General features: G+C 45.0%; 1 protein-coding gene across 3 annotated transcripts in view; it reads left to right on the top strand.

The window, feature by feature from the left end:
* The window catches only part of arsg (arylsulfatase G), a 44,904-nt gene that overhangs the window by 15,625 nt on the left and 3,498 nt on the right, over positions 1 to 25,781 (top strand). Inside the window, exons 1-6 of one of the 3 annotated variants that reach the window (XM_034214406.1) lie at positions 9,251 to 9,307; positions 10,495 to 10,719; positions 17,748 to 17,983; positions 23,367 to 23,481; positions 23,597 to 23,743; positions 25,439 to 25,626. In XM_034214406.1, coding sequence (XP_034070297.1) covers positions 10,508 to 10,719; positions 17,748 to 17,983; positions 23,367 to 23,481; positions 23,597 to 23,743; positions 25,439 to 25,626 — 898 coding nt within the window. In that variant the 5' untranslated portion in view covers positions 9,251 to 9,307; positions 10,495 to 10,507. Of the gene's footprint in view, positions 1 to 9,250; positions 9,450 to 10,494; positions 10,720 to 17,747; positions 17,984 to 23,366; positions 23,482 to 23,596; positions 23,744 to 25,438; positions 25,627 to 25,781 lie in introns of those variants that run through there. The other 2 variants (XM_034214404.1, XM_034214405.1) reach the window with 2 other exon arrangements.

The following is a 25,781-nucleotide window of genomic DNA, read 5'->3' as shown; positions in this document are numbered from 1 at the left end:
GATGGTCCATTACATTTAATGAAAACCAGGCTGGACAGTCGGCTGACAGAGAGAGCATTCCTTTTTGCAGTAAGGATATCGTTCATGCAGCTGAATGCCCGCTCACACTCACTAGTGGAGACAGCGATGGTTCGGACTGCTTTCAGTAGAGGCTCCATGGCAGCAGGTGTACGGGATGCCCTGGTTTCCTTGTATTCGCGAAAGCCCTGAACAGTCTCTCTTCTGTCCACTTTCAGCACTTCGCACAAACGTAGCACCTCTATGTCCCCATACTGTACGTCTAACTCCTCTTCAGGCCAACTTCCAGGATGGATAACTTTCATGTCCTGGATTAGCTGATTGTCCCGGGCCTCCCGGCCATGTAATGGGATTTCTCTTGTGCTGACATGAGAGGAGGTTGTGGAAGTCATTCTGTGTCTCAGATTCTCTACCATACTGCGGAAAAACTGACCTGCATGAATCTGTACAAGCCTGCCATTCTCACGCAGGGCAACACCCTTGAAGGACTTCTCAGCTAGAGCTGTATGAACTGTAGTCATGTGTGGGCCAGGCATGGTGACCATGGATTCAAAAACTCGTATTTCTCGAGTTAAGAGCCTATCTGCTGTAGGCAGTGTCATCTCTCTTTTTTGGAGTTGCCGAGAGAGGTCGCTGAGCTCTGTGAGCGCATCGTACATCAGTCCCAGATTGCTGACAAACGTTGCAGATGTGAGCACATCATCCAGGCCCTTGTACTTTGCTCTGTCTCTGGAATCCCTGCTCGTGTCGTTTGCAGCATTTGTGAAGTGATCATGAAGCACTCGGTAGTTTTCCCAGACTGCTCTGACGCTCCTTTCACTTGAAGCCACCCAGCGGATGGACAAAACACGCCCTATCACCAGGAGACGCTGTCCGACTGCTTGCGCACACTGCGCTAACTGCCTCTGATTTTTGGGGGAGGCATGGAACAAGGAATAGAGTTTGTCAAAAAAGATCTGGAAATGATTGAGCCCTGATACCTCCTTGACCACATCCCCAACTGCCAGCTCTAGACGATGATTGGAGCAGTGCCACACAAACAGGCTTGGGAATTTACTACACAACTGGGTAGCAACGCCTGTTCTCTTCCCTAGCATGACTGAAGCCCCATTACATGGAGAAGAAACGAAACACTGACCTAAAAAGTCCTCGTTAAAATCTCTTCCAAGACACTCCATTAACGCCTTTGTGATGTCATCAGCCGTTGTTCCATCCAACTCGATCAGCTCCCAAAAAAACGTTTCGGGCTCAGCATCAGCTAATGCTGAGCGTAGACACACAACAAGCACCGTTTTACCACTAATAGTGGTAGATTCATCGACCAAAACACAGAGTTTTCTTTGGTTTTCTGTAATGTCTTTTGCCATTTTTTTCTTCAGCTCATGAACTATGTGGTCGATGATTTTGCCACAGGTTTTATTGGAGTGCAAAACCCTGCCCACGTTCAGCCCATTCAGTTTCTGTACATTCAAATCAATTGGCATGTCTGTGAATGGCCGGCTATGTTGCCAATTGTATATGCCGTTCGAAAAACTCTGATAGTGGTGTCTAATTCAGATTTATGCATAGACTGCACTTGATGTTGAATAGTTTCACGTGAAGCAGATGTAAGGATGAACTTGGAGCAGGAGGATCAACAGGAGGATCAACCAAAGAAAGCTCCCCATCAGACACAATTTCCAACACAGGCACAGCATTCTCTGTATTTGAAGTTTCTTCCGGCGACAACCGCTGTCTTTTTGCACTTTTATTAATCCACGCTAACATTTTAGAAATGCTAATTTGTGACGTGACTTGCTTTCCTTCTCTCGGGGGCGTGCCTGCTCTGTTCTATCACTCTACATAGCCACCCACTGGGTGGGAGTTGCACTGCATAAACACAACACACGTGCATCTAGGTATGTAAATTGTAAAGCATTAAAACATGGTTTTACTAACAGTTTTCAGTATGTTGTTACTTCGGCATTATTATTATTATTATTATTTTGAAACGTGTATTACTATTAAATCACGGTCAAATAGGTTAATTTTGACATAGTCGTTTCCACCACAGTATTTACATGGAGAAGATAAGCCCCGCCCCCTCTCCAGCACGTTCTGTTTGAATGACAGGAGTAAACAGCTGACAGCCGCTGTGAAACTCCAGCGGTTAGAGCGATGAGAATGTCCGTTCGGCACCTCATGACGCATCTACTGAGTACCGGGCGGCTGTATATATATATATATATATATGGATGTATAATAAGAACGGCGGGAGAGTGTTGAGTACTGGCACGGTGCATGAGTACCGGAGTACCGCCAGCATGCCGGTACTGAGCAAGAAGTGCCGGTACTCCATGGGTCAGAACCAGAAGTGCCGGTACTGCGTACCGGTGAGTACCGGCCCAATTCCAGCACTGGTGAAAACCACCCTTGAATGATGGGATGGTAGACTAAAAGCTTTAGGAATCCAAACTACAACATATAATAAGTACCCTGTATCAAGATTAATGCAAAACAAGTGCTTTGCTCGATTTTGCTGAGTGACATCTCTTTCTAACCGTCAGAGCCAATGGAATAGAGGGGAACTCCCACATACTCCTTATTTGGTAATGTGTGTGTGTGAGACTGAGGCATAGCCAAAACCGGAAGCTGCGATAACTCTGGTGGCTACCATTAGCAGCTAACTTTTACTCTCCGATTTTTACATATGGAATTATGGATTCTAAATAAATAAAAAATTCCACAGAAACATTATCAACCTATGGATTAACCGATTCAGCCGCGTTTTTTCTGGATTTAATGCCATTGAACACGTCTTTTGATCAGATTGACAGCTAAGGTGAGATGATCTCCCTAAAAGCTCCGTAAAGGTACGTGTTGTGATGTATGTGTTTGCTTCCCCTGTCGCGAGTTCGGATCACTCAGTGATGATACTATACCTAAATAATCTGTGGAACCTCAGATTTAATCGGATATCTTGTATGTGCAGCTACGATAAGTAATAAGGGTATTTTTTATCTTGAGTTCTGTGCCAAAGTGCATTAACATTTTTCGCTCAGGGGTCATTTAGATGCTTTTCATGAGACTTGTGTTTTGTTTTGGTAAAAATGGTTTGTATCGTCAGTTAGCTGAGATAATTCCCGTTAATCTGGTATAACACATTAATAGGTTCTTAAATATTAAGATCAAACAACTTTAAAAGCACTTCACATTACTCACACTCTGTGCGTTGTCGTTCATATTCATGTTTCCTACTCGCTAGGTGGCAGTGTCACGAAAAACTAGGGTCCCAGGAGTGCGCGCTCCCAGGAGTGCGCGCTCCCAGGAGTGCGCGCTCCCAGGAGTGCGCGCTCCCAGGAGTGCGCGCTCCCAGGAGTGCGCGCTCCCAGGAGTGCGCGCTCCCAGGAGTGCGCGCTCCCAGGAGTGCGCGCTCCCAGGAGTGCGCGCTCCCAGGAGTGCGCGCTCCCAGGAGTGCGCGCTCCCAGGAGTGCGGCCTGGGGCCTCATTTATAACGCCGTGCGTAGGATTCACGTGGGAAGGTTGCTTACGTAGTACAAAGCAAAAAAATAGGTACAGAAATGTTCCGACATTTTCCGATCCACCAAACATTGCGTACCGGCGAGGAAAGTGCGTACAGCACTTCCTACGCCGGTTTCCCTTTATAAATCACAATCGACTCGAAATGCAGTGCAGCTTTTGCGGGCTTCACGTAATGCCCATATTTGCCTATAAATAGTCAAAGAAACGCCCATTCATTTTGACTGACTTTATGAAGAAGATCGCAGGAAATGACGACAGAACAGTTAAAAAAGACATCTCACACCGTGTCAGATTTTGGTTATTTTGGGTAGGTCGAGATAAATCATATTGTTTGGTGGATGCAGTTTGAACCAGAGTAGCAGCATGGAGGTCGGATCGTCACCAAAATAAATAAATAACTGGTCCGAAAAAGGTTAATGACAAAAAAAAGACACATAGCCTTCCTCAGGCAGTGTGTTTGTACCGGGGACAGGAGACCCCCCCCTGGATGAGAAACTGTAAGAAGTGAACGGGGAATCCCCCCGGTGTGGAGTCATGACGACTGGATCTGAATTATGTTCTTGTATTTGGTGGTTTGTGTCCCAGCTGTCGATCAGCTGTGCGCAGCGTCTCCGCTGCAGCCTGTGCATCTGAACCTATATGATCTCAACCCCCCCAGCAACTCTATATCCACCAGTTAAAGGAAATACAACTAATGTGTTGTGTTATATTAGCTGTACAATTTACCACATATGGTGTTCTTAGTTTCCATACCGCCTGTGTTTTACGAGCAACTTATCAAGTCTTGGCAAACGGCATAAAACACGATTAAACATGAATATAAAACCATGCTCGTATCTACAACCTATAGAAAAGCAAAACGGCGTCAGTTTAGACATAATTCTGTCCTCCTGCTTACCGCATCATTTATGAGAAAACATTTCATAACATTAACACAACATATTCGAGGTGGTTTTAAATAACATATTGTAGTGCCGTGAAAAGAGAGTCGGCGGCGGTGTATTAAGAATGGAGTTCCAATCTTTATTATCCATTACTTTCAGAGAGGTTAACACACTGCTCTGCCTGATGAGCTAGCAGGAATGGCAGCTAAAGCTACAGGTGTTCCCCACTAAAGGGTCCGTGTGGCAACACAATAAGCAAGGTGAATTATGTCCAATAACGTGTCACCACACAAGCCCCCCCAGAATTCACACATAAACAAAATCAGCATGGCGGGGAGGAACGACACGCTGACCCCCACGACTCCTGAGCACGGGAGTCGGAAAAGTGACTCCCGCCTGTGCGGCCCCCGGAAGGGGAGGGACCGGAACAACAGGTCTTAAATCCGTGACAGGGGACGAGGCCGGGGGGCGGCCCCGTCGCGGAGGTCGAGCCAGCACCACAGGCTGGTCCAAGTCCAGGTGAGCAGCCTTCACCCGGTCCACCGAGACGTGCTCGGTCTTGCCACCCAGGTCGACCACCAGGTGCTTGTCCCCGTGCTCCAAGACCCGGAAAGGCCCATCATAAGGGGGCTGCAGGGGGCCTCTGTGCGCATCGTGCCGGATGAACACGTGCTCCGCCGAGCGGAGCTCTGCGGGAACCTGGGACACCTGAGTACCGTGCTGAGTAGTAGGGATCGGAGCAAAGGCCTCAGCGGCGTCACGCAGGAAAGCCCGCTGGGCCGACGCCGACCAGGGAGCCGATGCATTTGGGAGGAAATCCCCCGGAACTCTCAGCGGCTGACCGTAGACCATCTCCGCTGTAGAACACTGCAGATCTTCCTTAGGTGCGGTCCTCAGGCCCAGCATCACCTAGGGCAGCTTGTCGACCCAGTTACCGTCCGTAAGGCCGGCCTTGAGGGCCGGCCTTGAGGGCCGGCCTTGAGGGCCACCTTCATGGAGCGATGAAAGCGCTCGCAGAGGCCGTTAGCCTGAGGGTGGTAAGCGGTAGTCCTGTGCAGCTTAACCCCCAAAGCGCCTGCCACAGCGTTCCAGAGCTCGGACGTGAACTGAGAGCCCCTGTCTGAGGAAATGTCTGACGGGGTGCCAAAACGACACACCCACGTTGCAATGAAGGCCCGGGCAACGTCTGCGGCTGATGTCGAAACGAGCGGAACCGCCAACGGGTCGTTCTGTCCACCATGGTGAGGAGGTAGGAAAACCCCTGAGAGGAAGGCAACGGACCAACCAGGTCAATGTTGACGTGATCAAACCTCCTCTCAGGCACCAGGAAACGCTCCAACGGGGCCTTCGTGTGGCGGTGCACCTTAGTGCGTTGACAAGCCACGCACTCCCTGGCCCAAGTCCTCACGTCCCTTTTCAGTCCTTGCCAAACGAACTTCGCCGCTATCAAACGCACCGAAGGTTTAACGCCGGGGTGTGACAGGCCGTGCACAGCCTCGAACACAGGACGCCTCCAGCTGGCAGGGACGACAGGCCGCGCCAGGCCCGTAGAGACGTCACACAGGAGAGTAATGCCCGCGTCGCCGAACACCACGTCCTCCAAGCGCAGCCCCGCGCTCTCCACCTTCAGGGCCTGGACGCCGGGATCTGTGACCTGGTCTGCCGCCATGCGAGTATAGTCCAGGCCCAACTGGACGGCACCGATGACGACCCTGGAGAGGCAATCAGCAACCAGGTTCGACTTGCTAGCCACGTGCTTAATGTCCGTAGTGAACTCCGATATGTAGGACAGCTGCCGCTGCTGACGTGCCGACCAAGGCTCCGCCACTTTTGACATGGCGAAGGTGAGCGGCTTGTGGTCGACAAACGCCGTAAATTCACGGCCTTCCAGCATGAAACGGAAGTGCCGCACGGCCAAATAAAGTCCGAGGAGCTCCCGGTCAAAGGCGCTGTATTTGCGTTCTCTAGGCGTCAGCTGGCGGCTGAAAAAGGCGAGCGGCTGCCAAGCGCCCTCCACCCACTGCTCGTGCACTGCGCCGACCGCGTAGTCTGACGCGTCCGTGGTGATGGAGATGGGAGCCGTAGATGATGGGTGTGCCAGCAAAGCCGCCTGAGCCAACGCGGTCTTGACCTCAGCAAAAGCGCCGTCCGCCTCTGCTGTCCAGTCGATCTCCTGGACGGGGGTCTTGCCTTTCAACGCTTCATACAGCGGCCGCATAATGTGTGCGGCCCGGGCGATGAAACGGTGGTAGAAAGTCACCATCCCCAGAAACTCACGGAGCGACCGGGCTGTGAGCGGGCGAGGAAACGCCGCAACAGCCTCCACCTTCGCTGGCAGAGGTGTCGCACCGCCCTTGGTGACGCGGTGCCCCAGGAAATCGATGTCCGACACCCCGAACTGGCACTTTGCAGGATTGATGATTAATCCGTGTTCGTTGAGCCGTGTGAAAAGGGCTCGGAGGTGGGACAGGTGCTCCTGCACTGAAGCGCTGGCGACGAGTATGTCGTCGAGGTAAACAAACACAAACGGCAGGTCCCGCAGCACCGAATCCATCAGGCGCTGGAACGTCTGAGCGGCATTCTTGAGTCCAAAAGGCATCCGCAGGAACTCAAAAAGTCCGAAAGGCGTTATCACTGCTGTCTTGGGAATGTCCAGGGGGTGCATGGGCACCTGGTGGTATCCACGCACCAGGTCCACCTTGGAAAACACCCCCGTACCGGCCAGATGCGCCGAAAAGTCCTGAATGTGCGGCACCGGATAGCGGTCAGGCGTAGTGGCGTCGTTGAGTCGGCGGTAATCCCCGCACGGGCGGAACCCGCCGTTCGATTTGGGAACGACGTGCAGGGGGGAAGCCCAAGGACTGTCGGAGCGGCGGACAATGCCCAGGCGCTCCATGGTTGCGAACTCCGCCCTCGCTACAGCCAGCTTAGAAGGGTTTAACCGCCGGGCCCAGGCGTAGACAGGAGGCCCCCCGGTAGTGACGTGGTGTTCCACGCCATGCTTAGTGGTAAGCGCAGAGAAGGTGGGTAGCGACAGGTCTGGAAACTCGGCCAACAGTCTGAGAAACGTGTCTGCACCTGACAGCGAGCCTGACAGCCCGTCGTACGCTGCGCTGCCAAGTGTGCACACGAGGGAAGAAAACGTTAAGGCATCAACCAAACGCCTATTCTTAACGTCCACTAAGAGTCCATGAGCACACAAAAAAATCCGCTCCGAGGAGGGGAAAATAAATGTCCGCTGTCACAAAATCCCAGCTGAAACGCTGTCCTCCGATGCACAAACACATAGGTCTCACGCCGTACGTGCGAATGGGACTGCCGTTAGCCGTCGTCAATCGCGGTCCGTGCCCCCCACGGGCAACGTCTTCACTCGACGCTGGAACTACGCTCCGTTGAGCGCCCGTGTCACACAGAAACAAGCTCCCCGAAACGCTGTCGCTGACGAAGAGGAGCCTGCACGTGCCGCCGACGCTCAGAGCCACTACTGAGCGCCGGCCCCTCCGTTTCCCGGGGGTTTGTAGCTGCACGGAGCGATGCATCTCTTCGCCCTTGTCCCGAAACGTGCGTGGTAAACGCACTCTCCGGCGTCTCCACGCTGGCTAGCCACAGCCGTGTCCGGCCTCCGCCACGCTTTCTTGACTGCCGGTGGGCCGCTGAGCGTCGCGGCTAACGTCTCTGCCCCGGGCTGTTGCGTAGCCAGGAAAAAACGATCCGCTTCCTCAGCCAAAGCACGGGGCTCCGTGACAGGCGTGTTGGCCAGCGCCGTCTGTACCCGGGGAGGCAAGTGACGCAGGAAAATCTCCGTGAATAAAATCCGGGGATCTTCCCCCCCTAGCAGATTTAGCATTTTCTCCATTAGCTAGGATGGCTTGCTGTCTCCTAGGCCTTGAATGTCAAGTATCTGGCAGGCCCTCTCCTTAGCAGATATAAGCTAAATGTCTTAAGGAGAAGGGCCTTAATCGCCTCATATTTGCCATGATGTGGGGGGGGCTGCGATGAATCCCACCAACCTGGACGACGTGGAGCTCCCCAGCGCTGCTACCACATGGTAGTATTTTAGGTCCCCGTCACGGACCTGTCGGCAGGCGAAATGTGCCTCCACGTGTGCGAACCATGCCTCCGCGGCGTGCTCCCAGATTTCCGGCAGCTTTATGAAAACATCGCGCTCAGCCATGTTCGTTAATTTTCCGGAAACTTTCTCGGAAAAATCAGGGTCACCAGTGTAGTGCCGTGAAAAGAGAGTCGGAGGCGGTGTATTAAGAATGGAGTTCCAATCTTTATTATCCATTACTTTCAGAGAGGTTAACACATGCACTGCTCTGCCTGATGAGCTAGCAGGAATGGCAGCTAAAGCTACAGGTGTTCCCCACTAAAGGGTCCGTGTGGCAACACAATAAGCAAGGTGAATTATGTCCAATAACGTGTCACCACAATATCCGTATTTATTTATTTCTCCAAGTTACGTATTTGTGTGCACTGAGGAGTCTCAAACAGGCGTTTGTTAAATCATTTTAAGATTGGCTTTAATCAATGTTTGAAAATGAATTCTTCATATATGATAAATGAGAGGTAACGTTTTATTTATGGTATTATTTCCACATATTTCTCTCCATTCTTCCTTCTGCCAACGGTGTTGCAGTTTCTCGTCTCTCCCGTTTTTGTACTTAGTGCTACGCATGGGTTAGAGTTTGCGTGGAGGACGGCAAATTTTCCCGTCAAGTTAGTATTTTATAAATCGCAAACATTGCGTAGAAACTGGCGTACGCCATTTTTTTTTAGCGTATATCCCTTTATAAATGAGGCCCCTGGTCCTGATACTGCAGTCTCCGACGCTGCAGCTTCATGCTACTCACTCTGACAGCAAACGCAAGGCATCACATTAGGTTGGTGTATGTATTCAATCACTGTGCTTTCTCTGTGAGTGTCACGTAGCTGAGAGACAGGGTTGTTGCTCTTCGTGACTTCACGGTTGATGTTTCGAGTTGTTGGGCCTCGGCACTGATGTACGTCTCCAGATAGCAACAGGTAGAGTGTGATGATGATACGGCAGTTACTTTGACGTTTGTGTCGGACTTCACTATTTCGCTTAAGGTGATGTTGTTGTTGTTGTTGTTGTTGTTGTTGGCCCGTGGTGAGAACAAATGTTTGCAACAGAGCGTGTTTACCGTACCCAAAGTGCTGTCTGTGTGCACTGCTAAGATGCAGGGCCCATTATTCGGATTTAAGAATGGACCCATGTTTAAAAAGTTTAAAATGAAGGCATATGTTAAAAATGCAAGGAGAGCTCCTGTTACACCTGGGGGGTATACTACGAAGCAGGATTTTCGCTTAGCCGACTAAATTCAGGGAAAACTCCGGCTTTCCGGTCCTACGAAGCTGGTTCTCTTTTTAGCAGGCTAGATCTCCATGGTAACTTATGCTTAGCGGCTAACCTGGTCGGGACCAGGTTAGGTTGCAGGTTAAGAGCTCAACTCAGTGAAAGCACTGCCTGTTGACCAATCAGAGCTCAGTGTGCGGAGTTTAAAGCGATCAAGTCATATTACAGGAGAAAAGAAATACAGAAAAGCTGCCGTCGCAGGAAAGACGGCCGGCAAAAATCACCGACTGTGTGAACGTGAACATTAATAGAATATCACCTCCCATCTTCAGAGCAATCTGACTATTATAACATTAGCAATAGCATTAAGAAAGCTTACTTAAATATCTAGACTTGAGCAAATGTTCCTGAAGATAAATGACTGATCTACCTGCGCGTATATCTTGATAAACTGGTATAACGTGGGCTAGAAAAGAGCATCTGGTACATGCAAATAACTTTGGGTAAATAGTAAGTCATCATCACAGACAATTTCTGCCATGCCTTCAGATTAATCATCACTGTTTGCCTGCCCTCTAGAAACCAGAATAAATGATTTGGTCACAGTTGCCTAAAACCTTTTCCACTCCCTCACTTGTTGACTCTGCCTTCTATCCTGCATGCAATGTATGCAATCATGTTTGTAAATTCAATGTTACTCATGGTTAAAAAAACATATGCTAGCTCAAGTTAACCCCATGTAACCCTTTGCAGAGTTTGACCCAAAATGGCGGTGGGTTTCACTCTGTTCCTTCTGTCTGGGATGCTGATGTGTGGGCTGCTGCTCCACAAAGTGACCCAGCATGGAGGCAGTAAGAAGCCCAACTTCATCGTCATACTGGCAGATGATATAGGCTGGGGGGACCTGGATGCTAACCAGCCGGATGAGAAGAGAAACAACACGCCTCACCTCAACCTGATGGCCGAGCAAGGACAGAGGTAGATAATTCAGGACAAGATGTACTGATCTGTTATGTAGTTTTAAATGACCATAACCCTCATGTCTTGACCCCAGTGCCATACTGCAATAAACATGAACAGCTAGAACATCTCCTCCTTGAGTCCAATATTGATTGTTTGGGAATATCGGAATCTTGGCTAAAACAGTCATCACCATCCACTCTTGTATCTATGTCAGGATATAATGTGTTTAGGAAGGACAGACTGAAGGGAAAAGGAGGGGGGGTGTTGCTTTATGTGAGGAATACCTTTAATTGTAGGGAGATTGCACTCCCAGCTAATATTGAGTTTGATTGTGTTGGTGTGGAAATCAAACTATCTGAGGAAATGTCCCTCACCATGATTTGCCTGTATCAACAACCCACCGAAAGAGCTTAAAACGGATCACGGATAAACAAAACTTAATACAACTTTGGATCAACCGACTAGAATAACCAAAACCTCCAAGACTATGATAGATGTATTATTTACAAACAAAGCTGACAGAATAGTTAAAACCTACAACTTCCTGACTGGTCTTTCTGACCATAATCGTGTTTCTTTTGCCAGGAAACTCACAAAAAAAAAGGTTCATGGCCAAACCTAAAACCCCTGCCTTCGGTTCTCGCTTCATCTCCAAAAATCTGCAACAACGTTTTATGGATGCAGTGAAAATGATTGAGTGGGGGGACACTCTCTCCTCTGAAGACATTGGGGAAAACAGTAGTCTGTTTATATCTAAAATTAACGATGCAATGTCTTCCTTGGGATAGGAAGGAACATCATCTTCCCTGGCTGAATCTACAGTGCAGGAATCTAATGAAATCTAGTGACCAATTATTAAAGCAGAGCTTGAAATCCGGACTATCCACTGACAGACAGAAATTCACTCATGCTCGTAACAAGGTAACACAAACAATAAGACAGGCCAAAGCAAACGTTTTCATCAATATAATTGAAGGTGCGAAAGGTAACAGTAAAAACGTTTGGCAAATCCTAAATATACTATTGGGTAAACATAAGAAACAGGAAAATAATGCTCTAGTGATGATCAATGATGCCCTGATAAAAGACCCTGCAGTGTTGGCCAACTCTCTCAATGAGTATTTCATAAATAGTGCATTGGACATTGCAAAGCTCTTCCCGCCATCTGAGGTCTCACCTAGCCCAACTGTGGAAACACACCCCGTTTTTGACCTGGAGGAAATCACAGAGGTTGAGGTAAAACATATAATCTCAGGGTTAAGAGGTTCTAAGGCTAGGGATGCAGATGATTTAGACACCAACTTTATAAAGACACATATCGACGGTCTAATAAAACCAATCAGTATGCTAGTAAATCAATCTATCAGCACGAGGGAAATTCCATCGTCCTGGAAAGTGGCCACGGTGACACTGAATTTTAAATCTGGTGATAAGGCAATGATGTCCAATTACAGACCAATCAGCATCCTCCCCTGTGTCTCTAAAGGTCCTTACACACCAAACAAAGAACACCAAAGAACACCAAAGAACACGTCCCGACGGAACGTCGCCTCAAGTCTTGGCCATGTGTCGCTCTGGAACACACCGCAAAGACTTCAGCCGACGGCCAAGTTGCACGTACGAACTGCGCATGCGTGAGTGGCAATAACTCTCCTTACCAGCAGGCGTCGGTAGTGTGTATTCGTCATTCAAAAGAGGCAATAATCGGAAGACAGACTGCGTGATAACCGAGAGAAGAAGAACAGACTGCGTGATATAAACAAACAGCAAATAGCGTGCGTTCCATTTTCACTCTACAGCGAGAAGCTCACGGGGCTTTCCCGGACCTGTGTCGAGAGCTGGAGTTAAATGAAATCTCAGATTTGCCTTCTTAATAGTTTGTTTGGGTCCCTCACTTCTGTTTTGCTTCTCATGCACTGATTCGCTAAGCTGAACAGCCAATCAGAGTGATTTCTTTAGCCGACGGCCTCCCCGATTCAAGATGTCAAATCGGCGGTGGAAGGTGTCGGCACGGCCGAAAAGACACAACGGTGCAGTACACACCAAGACTCACCAATCTGAGTAGGGCGACGCAACACTCATCGACGGCCCGACATCTATCGATATCTATCGATGCCGAAAATCGGCTTGGTGTGTCAGGACCTTAAGATAGCTGAGAAATGGGTGTCAAAACTAATCACCAAACATTTAGACAAAGGTTTCGCTCCACTCCACCCAATGCAGTTTGGTTTCCGTGCTCACCACTCCACCGAGACAGCTAACTGTGTCTTTGTGGAAAAGGTTAAATGTATGTTGGACACGAGCCCTTATGTAGGTGCTGTCTTCCTTGATCTCAGGAAGGCATTTGACACTGTTGACCGCTAAGTGCTCCTTACAAAGCTGACTTATTTCAATGTTTCGGCAGATTCAATACAGTGGTTCAAGTCTTACTTATCAAACAGAAAACAGTGTGTTTTGGTCAACGGTGCCAAATCCCCCTACCTTGTCAACCCTGTTGGGGTTCCACAAGGTTCCATTCTTGGACCATTACTGTTTTCACTGTACACACTTTTGTATGTTTTCACCTGCCTAATGTATGTCCTGAGTTGAATGTACAAATGTATGCCGATGATGCGGTCATCTTTGTACACGGGAGAAAGACTGAAATAATCTCATCTTGTCTCTCTAATGCTTTGGACAAGGTTCAACCCTGGCTGAACAACATTTCCTTACAATTAAATGTAAAAAAGACAGTATGATGTTCAGTAAACAACCAGTCAAAATCGAAGGATCCAACCTATACAGTCTATGGATCCAACGTGTTTTTAAACGGAGCAGAAATAGAACTAGTCTCCCACTTCAAGTATCTTGGGGTCATACTGGACTCGAACTTGACTTTTAAGAAACATATTGAGAAATTATCCAATACTATTAAATTCAACTTGCAAAATGTTAAACAAATTAGACCCTTCTTAACTGTCAGTGCTGCAAAGTCATACCTCCACTGTATGATTCTATCCCATATTGAATACTGTTTTACAAACTGGTCGTTTGCTTGGGCCACAAACCTGAAACCAATAGAACAGCTGTACAAGAGAGCTATCGAGGTTTGTACCATCCTTGAAAAACACAATTTCTTGAGATTTGACAATTTTAAGTCTTTTAAAATTATGTGCTTTTTTAATAAATGTTTACATGGACTGGCCCCCCCTCCCTTATGGGAATTCATACGCTTGATACATTTTCATGTTTTAAGTGTTCATTACTGTGCATTGTTCCTGCCAAATAAACGATTAAATGAAAAAATAAAAATACGTGAGCTGAACACAAGGCAAGGCAAGGCAAGGCAAGTTTATTTATATAGCACTTTTCAACACAAGGCAATTCAAAGTGCTTTACAAAAAATGAAAGACATTAAGAAAATGGCATTTAAAATCAGTCATTAAAAAGAAAAGCTAATAAAATAAACATTAAAAGAAAAAATACATGGATAAAAGTTACAGTGCTGTCAATTAAACATTAAAAGAAAAAAGTACATGGATAAAAGTTACAGTGCAGTCTAAGATATGAATAGTTCAATTAAAAGCAGCGACAAAAAGAAAAGTCTTTAGTCTGGATTTAAAAGTAGTCAGAGTTGCAGCGGACCTGCAGGTTTCTGGGAGTTTGTTCCAGATATTTGGAGCATAATAACTGAACGCTGCTTTACCATGTTTAGTTCTGACTCTGGGGACAGAAAGCTGACCAGTCCCTGAAGACCTGAGAGATCTGGATGGTTCATAATTTAGCAGGAGGTCAGAAATGTATTTTGGGCCTAAACCATTCAGTGCTTTATAAACCAGCAGCAGTATTTTGAAATCTATTCTTTGACACACAGGAAGCCAGTGTAAAGACTTCAGAACTGGAGTGATGTGATCCACTTTCTTAGTGTTAGTGAGGACTCGAGCAGCAGCGTTCTGAATTAGCTGCAGCTTCCTAATAGATTTTTTAGTGAGACCTGTGAAGACACCATTGCAGTAGTCGAGTCTACTGAAGATAAAAGCATGGACAAGTTTTTCCAAATCCTGCTGTGACATTAGTCTTTTAATCCTAGATATATTCTTTAGGTGATAGTAGGCTGATTTAGTAACTGTTTTAATGTGACTGTTGAAGCTCAGGTCAGAGTCCATGACTACACCTAGATTTCTGGCTTTATCTGTTGTTTTGAACATTGCAGACTGAAGCTCAGCGCTAACTTTTATACGTTCTGCCTTGGCTCCAAAAACCATTACCTCAGTTTTATCTGTGTTTAATTGGAGAAAGTTCTGACACATCCAGTCATTGATTTGTTCAATGCACTTATTCAGTGTTTGAATTGGAGCATAGTCTCCTGGTGAAATTGTTACGTAAATTTGTGTGTCATCTGCATAGCTATGGTAACTTATTTTGTTGTTCTTCATTATCTGAGCCAGTGGTAGCATGTAGATGTTAAAGAGAAGAGGCCCCAAGATGGAGCCTTGAGGAACCCCACATGTCATATTTGTCAACTCAGATGTGTATTTACCTATAGAAACAAAGTTGTTTCTGTCCTTTAAGTAGGATTCAAACCAATTCAGAACTGTTTCCGAAAGTCCCACCCAGTTTTCCAGTCGGTCTAGTAATATGCTGTGGTCAACAGTGTCAAACGCAGCACTGAGATCTAATAATACTAACACTGAAGTTCTGCCATTGTCTGTGTTTAAGTGGATGTCATTAAAGACCTTTACAAGAGCAGTCTCAGTGCTGTGGTTTGGACGAAAGCCTGACTGGAACACATCGAAACAGTTATTTAAATGCAAGAAATTACTCAACTGTTGAAAAACAACTTTTTCAATGACACAGCCAGACAATCACAGCACTAATGGAACTGAACTGAACTTATGCTCAACTAAGTACATGTTTACAACCAACTGCACCTTATATTTGACCTCATATCGTTTTTATAGAACACATATTTATTTCTAGTTTTGTAATTATCAACTGCACTGATAATACATGTGCAATAACTTACTTATTGACTTGTTTACATTTTGTACTGCCTTGAACATATTGTATTTGTATGGTAATGTTGTATTGTTTTGTAAGCGTACTGTTCAATGTATCATAGGTCCAATTTATAGTCACTTTATATATTATATATTAAAATGTTTAGCTTGTATTGTCAAAATTATACTTATGTTGTCTGTTACACTGAACAAAAATATAAATGCAACACTTTTGTTTTTGCTCCCATTTTTCATGAGATGAACTCAAAGATCTAAAACATTTTCTATATACACAAAATAACCATTTCTCTCAAATATTGTTCACAAATCTGAAAAAATCTGTGATAGTGAGCACTTCTCCTTTGCCGAGATAATCCATCCCACCTCACAGGTGTGGCATATCAAGATGCTGATTAGACAGCATGATTATTGCACAGGTGTGCCTTAGGCTGGCCACAATAAAAGGCCACTCTAAAATGTTCAGTTTTATCACACAGCACAATGCCACAGATGTCGCAAGTTTTGAGGGAGCGTGCAATTGGCTTGCTGACAGCAGGAATGTCCACCAGAGCTGTTGCCCGTGAATTGAATGTTCATTTCTCTACCATAAGCCGTCTCCAAAGGCGTTTCAGAGAATTTGACAGTACATCCAACCGGCCTCACAACCGCAAACCACGTGTAACCACACCAGCCCAGGACCTCCACATCCAGCATGTTCACCTCCAAGATCGTCTGAGACCAGCCTCTCGGACAGCTGCTGCAACAATCGGTTTGCATAACCAAAGAATTTCTGCACAAGCTGTCAGAAACCGTCTCAGAGAAGCTCATCTGCATGCTCGTCGTCCTCATCGGGGTCTCGACCTGACTCCGGTTCGTCGTCGTAACCGACTTGAGTGGGCAAATGCTCACATTCGATGGCGTCTGGCACGTTGGAGAGGTGTTCTCTTCACGGATGAATCCCGGTTTTCACTGTTCAGGGCAGATGGCAGACAGCGTGTGTGGCGTTGTGTGGGTGAGCAGTTTTCTGATGTCAATGTTGTGAATCGAGTGGCCCATGGTGGTGGTGGGGTTATGGTATAGGCAGGCGTATGTTATGGACGACGAACACAGGTGCATTTTATTGATGGCATTGTGAATGCACAGAGATACCGTGACGAGATCCTGAGGCCCATTGTTGTGCCATTCATCCACGACCATCACCTCATGTTGCAGCATGATAATGCATGGTCCCATGTTGCAAGGATCTGTACACAATTCCTGGAGGCTGAAAACATCCCAGTTCTTGCATGGCCAGCATACTCACCGGACATGTCACCCATTGAGCATGTTTGGGATGCTCTGGATCGGCGTATACGACAGCGTGTTCCAGTTCCTGCCAATATCCAGCAACTTCGCACAGCCATTGAAGAGGAGTGGACCAACATTCCACAGGCCACAATCAACAACCTGATCAACTCTATGCGAAGGAGATGTGTTGCACTGCGTGAGGCAAATGGTGGTCACACCAGATACTGACTGGTTTTCGGACCCCCTCAGACCCCCCCAATAAAGCAAAACTGCACGTTTCAGAGTGGCCTTTTATTGTGGCCAGCCTAAGGCACACCTGTGCAATAATCATGCTGTCTAATCAGCATCTTGATATGCCACACCTGTGAGGTGGGGTGGATTATCTCGGCAAAGGAGAAGTGCTCACTATCACAGATTTTTTCAGATTTGTGAACAATATAGAAATGGTTATTTTGTATATATAGAAAATGTTTTAGATCTTTGAGTTCATCTCATGAAAAATGGGAGCAAAAACAAAAGTGTTGCATTTATATTTTTGTTCAGTGTATGTGTGATTGCACCATCGGGAATGCTTGGAATTTCGCTGTACTTTTCATTTCGTTTTTATTTGTTCCGCTCAACAACAAAATAAATGAAATGAAAAGTACCGCGAAATTCCAAGCATTCCCGATGGTGTAATCATGTACTCTGTGTAGTGACAATAAAGTAATCAAATCTAACCTAATGTCTATAATCATAGGGGTGTCATATACTGTAGATTGTCCTATATTTTTCCAGATTGACAGATTTCCATTCTCCGGCCTCCACCTGCTCTCCGTCCCGTGCTGCCATCCTGACCGGACGCTACGGCCTGAGAAACGGAGTGACTCATAATTTCGCTGTGAGCTCATTGGCCGGCCTGCCTCTCTCTGAAGTCACTCTGCCACAGCTCCTACAGAAAGAGGGATACTACACCGCCATGATCGGGAAGTGGCATCTCGGCCACAATGGACCATACGCTCCAACTAACAGAGGTAAGAGAGAGATTGAAATGTATTCCCCAAAACACCTGAGGAGCCAACTTAAAGTGGACCTATCATGCTATATTTGAATAATATATTGTAGGGCCATAACTATATAAAACATGTTTGTGAAGTTTTTTTTTCAAATTACTAAACAGATCATGCATTTTAGCCATGCCTCATTTCGCTCTATTTGCTGTATTCCAGCCCTGTTTTTGCAAGGGCTGATTCTGAGGCAAATGAGCTGCAGCTGACCACGACCCCTGCAAAGGAGGGGGGCGAGGCACGAGCGTCATGTTACCATGCTGTTACCATGCCACGGCAACCTCTCATTCCCCTGATAGGTGGAGAGTTGCCCATATAGGTGGAGCTCCTTGTTTCTGACGTCAGAGATATTTCAAATCTGTATCAGTCTGTATCAGATCCATTGCAGCCCCGTTTTTAGAGTTTTGGGTATGGAGGAAAAGAGAGAGGGTTGTGTTTTCTGACACTTGGTGAGTTCCCTGACACACCGGGCACACATATTCTTGTATAAAAGACTTACAAAAGTGCATTTTGCATGATAGGTCCCCTTTAAAGCAAATGTCAGATATTTGTTGAAATCAAGGAAATAAAGAAATAAAATAGTACCATATAACAAAATGAGACGTAATGGTGCAAGCAAGTTGCAGGAATAAGAACACAATGGCCCATACACTCCATCTAACATGTATTCCCAAAACCCCTGAGGAACTAACTTAATTTTGTCCGTATCTGGGCGAGCTCAACTGACGATGACGTCATTGTTTTATCAGAAACATGGCTAAACAAATCTATTTTGGCCTCTGACATTGCCTTAAATGGTTTTAATGTGTATCGTACCGACCGGCCTAATAAAGGTGGTGGCGTTGCCATTTATGTTAAAAATAAGTTCAGTGTAACCACATTAGTTTTCAAATCGATCAGTAAGCACCCCTCAGCTGTCAAAGACTCCTTGTCTTCACTAGCAAATCTTTTATCACAACTAGACTACAAGGAAATAGTGCTACTTGGAGATTTTAACTGGGACTGGTTAACTGCAGTGTCAGAGGATTTTAAAAACCTTTGTATCTCTTTAAATGTTACTCAGATTGTTGACAGTCCTACTCGCCCTAACATTAAGTCCCCTAATAAATCCTCCCTAATTGATCTAATTTTAACTAATATTCCCCATAAATATTCATCTGTGGGAGTATTTGCAAATGATCTGAGTGATCACTGTGTTGTAGCCACAATTAGGGACACTAAGGTCCAAAAGGTTAAACCTTGCATTATTATTAAGAGAGACAAAAAACATTTTGTGGAGCAGGGTTTTGTGCATGATCTGTTTGATTTTTATTGGGGTAAAATCGATCTGTGTGCTGATGTAGAAACCGCATGGTCTTATTTTTATCTTGGTTTTATGGAGATCATTGATAGACATGCACCTCTGCGTAAATTTAGAGTAAAGGGACGAGACAATCCTTGGTTTTCTGCTGAACTGTCCAGTCTCCTTCATGAGAGAAACAAGGCCTGGGCAAAGGCTAGGAAATCAGGCTCAGAGGTAGAATGGCTGCGTTTTAGGCAGCTAAGGAATAGCTTCACATCGCAAATCAAAAGTGCTAAATCAAAGTACTATCTGTCAGTAACCACAAAGAATCTGAATAATCCTGGAAAATTTTGGAAAGCCATTAAATCGTTATCCACCGGCGATCTCCGTAATGAGCTACCTCCGTGCATTACCACAGCATCTGGCACTATATCGGACAGGGCTACTATGCTAAATTGCTTTAATGAGCATTTTGTGTCCTGTGGTTCTCTTTTTGATTCTGTCACTAACTCTGCTTCTGTGAACACTACAGTATGTGACTCTGAAAAACGTGTGTTGGAAAACCCTTTTAGTTTTACCCCTTTTACTGTTGATGTTGTTCGTGAAGCTTTAACCAAGTTAGATCCTAAGAAACCGGCCGGCCCGGACAACGTAGAACCTTTCTTTTTAAAGATAGCTGCAGATGTTATTGCTCCACCTCTCACTACTCTTTTTAACCTCTCCCTCAGCACTAACACAATTCCAAAATTGTGGAAGTCAGCGTATGTCCTGCCTTTGCTAAAAGGAGGGGAGGCCACCTTATTAAATAACTATAGGCCAATCTCTAAGTTGTCAGTTCTGGCTAAGGTTCTTGAACGCTTAGTGAGTGAACAGGTAAAGGTGTTTTTATGTAACAATGACATCCTGTCTAAACATCAGTCAGGCTTCAGAAAGCAACACAGCATCATCACTGCCACAATGAAAGTGGTGAATGATGTGGCGAGTATTTTAGATAATAAGCAGAGTTGTGCAGCTCTATTTATTGACCTTTCAAAAGCGTTTGACACCGTCGATCATCGCATTTTAAAGCAGAGGCTAGCCAGTATAGGCATGTCCAGCCATGCAGTAGGGTGGTTTGTGAACTACCTCTCTGAAAGGTCCCAATGTGTTCACTTTGATGGGCTGTCTTCTGAGTGGTTAAACATTGCTAATGGTGTTCCCCAAGGTTCTGTTTTAGGTCCACTTTTATTCTCCATATATATCAACAGTTTAGGTGAAAATGTGGATGAAGCTACTTTACATTTTTATGCTGATGATACCGTGATGTACTGTGCAGGTCCCTCCATTAAGGAGGCTGGTGTTAAATTACAGGATGTTTTTAACATTATTCAGACTCAGCTCTCTGAACTAAAGCTTCTTTTAAATGTTGAGAAAACCAAGGTAATGCTCTTTTCTAAAGCTAAAAAGACACCAGAGCCTGTTTTAGATATTGTAACTACGCAAGGAATAAAACTTGAAGTGGTTACCTGTTACAAATACCTTGGTATCTGGCTTGATGATTGTCTCATTTTTAAACTTCATGTCAATAACCTGCTTAAAAAGCTGAGGGTTAGGCTAGGTTTCTTTTACAGAAATAAGTCCTGTTTTTCGCTTGAGGCCAGGAAAAGGCTAGTCACTGTGACATTTTTACCTGTGCTGGACTATGGTGATTTGATGTATATGAATGCACCTGCCAATTGCCTGGTCAAGTTAGATGCTGCGTATCACAGTGCACTGAGATTTGTGACAAACTGTAAAGCATTAACCCATCACTGTACCCTGTATGCAAGGGCTGGTTTACTTTCACTAACTGTACGGAGGCTCAGTCACTGGTACATTTTTATATACAAAGCCATGTTAGGGAAACTTCCATCTTATATCTGCTCCCTGATCTCACGGAAAATTGTAAGTGGCTACTGCCTGAGATCGAATGCTGTGGTTTTATTAAATGTGCCAACTGCTAGGACTGTCTTAGGGAAGACAGCTTTTAGATGCGCAGCTCCTCTGTCTTGGAATAGTCTGCAAATTAAATGGAAACTGAACAATCTGGTGCCACTAAATGTTTTTAAAGCTCGGTTGGATGCTACTCAATCGGAAGCTATTGGTACCTGTTTATGTGGATAACTATGTAAATGATGCTGTAAGATGTCCTTTTGTTGTTCTATTTATGTTTTTATGTTTCATGTGGAACTACTTGAGCAGGTCTCCCTTGAAAAAGAGATCAATGATCTCAATGGGATTTATCTGTCTAAATAAAGGTTTGAAATGAAATGAATGCAACAAATTAGTCAGGAATTTCAGGATTTTTTTAGTAAATATCTACGCTGATCTTTTTAGCCTGATGCATAACATTTGCACTTCAATAAGACCCAGGACTCCACTGACATATACTGCTAAACCCTCCCATAAACACTTTGATTTAATGGGAGCCAATCCTCATATTCCATACTGTAAATGTATATTTTGCACATTTCGGTTTAGTTGTTACCTCTTTATAACTGCATAGCTCTGCCATTTTGAATTCGGATACAGTGTTTTTGATCATAGTTAAATTTGTTCCTATTTTACAATTTATTTCCTCTGTGTTCATGTCTGCACCATTATATTCATATGAGATAGAAACTGGCCTGCTACAATCCCAAACTGTAGGGAGATAATACATAGAGTAAGGAGTGTAAGGTTAAAACCAAATATAAAAGTACTCAACCGTTGCAGCCTACATTTATGATCTGTAAAACGGCACCATTACTATCTGTAACTGAATAATTGCTGACATGCAACTACACTGAACAGTGGAAGGATTTACATTATTAAAATGCCAAAACATTTGCATTCGCCACATTAATCAACGAGACCGCACGCTCCGTTCCTGTCTCACTCAGCTGTGTCCTTCCAGGTCACTGTTATGGCCTCAGAGAATTTATCTACCCCGCCACATGGAGTGTGTGAGCGATCCCCCGGCCTCGCTGCAGGGAACGCTGCGGTGCCGTCTCAGTCTAAACAGCTGCAGGGATAGTTGTCGTAACTATCCCTGCAGCTGTTTCGACTGAGACGACACCGTCGACTTTTTGCCTACAGCCAGATTTAACAACAACCTTCTACTAATTCCTTTCTTGGGTGAACCATTGCCACCAACTCACCTCCCTTGACCTCACCAACCATAGCCTGAGAATAATTTTTAATTTGTAGGCTTGTGCAACAACAGGTTGATCCACAATTAAGCCGCTTTAGCATCGACTTGCTAAGGACCACGGCAGGATCATTGCTGTAGTGATCCTTAAACACTTGTGGAATGAAGTTCAGCTTGTACAAATTATAAGTAGAGGTAGACTGATTAATTAAATGACCGATACATTTGGGGCAATTAATGCCATTTTAAAGGTCCCCTATAATACTATTTTTCATCAATACATTATAGGTCTCAGATATATAGAAAACATGTCTCTGAAGTGTTTGGCTCCAAACACCAAACGTAATTGCAGCATTACCCATAATCCCCTCTGTTTCAGCCCTGTTTCCAAAGTGCTGATTCTCTGTCTGTTACTTTAGATGAAAATAAGGAGCCCCTCCCCACGCCCCTCTGAGGGACATTTGGTTACAAAGAACACAATGGTGCTCTAGGAGGAGATTCAGGTGATAAGGGGGGGGGGGGGGGGTGGTTACCTTGGTTGCTGATTGGCTAATGGTTACACAAGGCAAAACATCGTTATGACATCATAAAGTGGCCAAAATCTGATCAGCTCATTTTCAGACAGGTTTTTATATAAATGGATCAGGACAAAAAGAGAGAGAATCTTTTTTCCTGAAACTTTCAGAGTCTCTTTCCACAGAGGGGACACATGTTGATGTAGAAGAGACATGAAAAAGTGGATTTTGCATAATAGGTGACCTTTAAAGTGTGAACACTGTCATGTGACTCTGTCCTCTAAAGGTGACGGGTAGTTTCCGTGTCCAGTTGATCCCTTCGCCAAAGAACATGATTATATATGTATTAGAGAGTTACACTGAATTATAAAGATGTGCATATTGTCTATTGTCTCCTTTTCGCAGGTTTTGACTACTACCTGGGCATTCCCTACAGTAATGACATGGGCTGTACTGACATACCTGGATATAATCTGCCTCAGTGTCCTCCCTGTGAGTCTCCTGAACCTCACGTCACCAGGTGTGGCTTTGATCTCAATCACTTGCAAAACCGGTTACCACAACGATAGCGTCATGCACACACACATACGCATGTACCCATTAATCATGTTATTATGCTCCTATGTTTTGTATAGACTGAAGAGGAGTGCACGTGGAGGCTGTTACTCCAAAGTGGGCCTTCCTCTGATTGAAAACAGCAGCATTGTGCAGCAGCCACTGGACCTGTGGACTTTAACAGAGCAATACAAATCTGCTGCTACCAGGATTATACGCAGTGCAAGGTACAACACAGCTGCATCCTAGTGATTTTACATGCATATGTTTCAATTTCTTCATTTGATATTAAAAATCAGCATGTTAGGTGTAACTGTTCATTAGAAAATCAGAAGCCTGTGACCTTTAGTGCATCAGAGACATACAGCAGTAACTAAAGGAACTAAGAGTCAAATTAAATTGTATATTCTGTTTGGACAATCCAACGGACATCTAAGGTACGTAGGTCAACTTTAATGTATTGTAGATGATTAGGTGTTGGCTATTCGGACCCACAATCCTTTGCACAAATGAGTAAAAGCAACTCAATGTAATGTTATGACCATATAGTATACCCTCAAAAACAGAACATTCTTTGTAAGGGCGGCTGCAGAACATACCAAGAGTAAAAAGGAACATAGCCTCAGTGTGTCAAGTGTGTATGAGACTGAAACTCAAATGTGGACGACACTGAGGAACTAAAATGAGTTTTCAAAAAGGGAAGGAAACAGCGACCCAAGCACTCGGCAATAAATGACATACCATTGCCACATGTCTGTAATTGTCACTGTTTGGAACAGCCTGGAGTCTTTTTGCCCATTTGCAGCTGTTATCAGTAAACAGACATGATCATTATGGGGTGATTACCTGAGGACACACTTGGACTTGGGTCCACTTGGGGAAATTAGATAGGAAGAGCAGATGAATCCGCTGCAGCTACTGAAACGTGTTAACACTTGTAATTTTTCATTTTAATGTATTGCATTCCAGAGGCATGAACATTAACGCATGATGGGAAATAATGAAGTGCAGAGAGTTTAATTAGACTTTGATCACCAATCTGTAGGTCTTTCATGTATTTTAACGAGTGAATATGTCATCTAAGAGCAATGATATGGTTCCTTTTTGTTTTATTTTAGAAGATATTAACATTTGATGTACATTTATTCTCATCAAAATGAAGTAAAGCAGAAAGCTTGGGAAATTAAGGACAGTCATCCCTGCTGTTTGCAGCTGTGTGTGTGAGAGTCAATATCTCTGCATGCTAGGGAGCAGGGTCATGTGAATCAGTGCAGCGGTTATCAGTCATGTGACCTAACGGTGACTGGCTTTCATTCAGTGAACGTACAGAAACCCACCTTCCTGCAAAGCAAAAGGAAATTGCATCATGGACATGTTCAAGTTTGCATATCAGTGCACTTTGAACAGGATTAAATCCACAAAATAAACCAAAGCTCATTTTTTTTTTACCAGTGTTTACCTTTAAATCCATCAGAACACACAAAGTAGTTCAACCACATTGAAAATGTTGTGTTCAAAATGTCAGTATTGTTTGTTTGATTAGCAAACTTTTAGGATATCACTATTGCAATAAGGCTTTACACTAACTTGTTAATTTCTTCTAGAAAACGCACCAACGCATGTGCTTGTTCGCGTTCCAGCTCTGACTGCAACAGCAATATTAAAAAGTATATGTAATGTATTTATTTTGAGGTTTAAAGGAAAAGCATACAGTAGGTGTACCACTAACATCGTCGTTTCTCAAGTATAAATGTGACAAAGCAATTGGTATTATGAGTTTCACCCATGCTAATTTGCTAAAGTCAAAATGTTTGAAAGAAATCTGCACTGTTGGGAGAGAAGTGATGTCTGTTTTAAACCAGTGTGTGATACTTTGTCATCTGTATGAGTTGTTTGACACTACAACGTTATTGTCTCTGCAGGGAGCGAGGGCAGCCCTACCTCCTCTACCTAGCGTTGGCTCACATGCACGTGCCCCTCGCCCCCCCTCTCCACTCAGATGAGGGCAGAGTTTACGCTGCCAGCCTGCAGGAGATGGACCGCCTGGTGGGGGCGGTGAAGAGCGCCTCCGACCACACGGACAGAGACAACACACTCATCTGGTTCACTGGTAAATATACTGGATAGACTGAAGTGTTATTTAGGGCTGCACGATTTGGGGAAATAATCGAATTGCGATTTTTCTGACAGATATTGCGATTCAATTTGCGATATTTGTTTTTAAGCGACCCAACGGAAGTTTATTGTAAAATGCGGCCATATCTC

The sequence above is a fragment of the Gymnodraco acuticeps genome, unplaced genomic scaffold (genome assembly GCF_902827175.1).
Source record: "Gymnodraco acuticeps unplaced genomic scaffold, fGymAcu1.1, whole genome shotgun sequence".
Classification (NCBI taxonomy): domain Eukaryota; kingdom Metazoa; phylum Chordata; class Actinopteri; order Perciformes; family Bathydraconidae; genus Gymnodraco; species Gymnodraco acuticeps.
The sequence above is the reverse complement of the archived record's forward strand: the minus strand, read 5'-3'. Positions and strand labels throughout refer to the sequence as shown.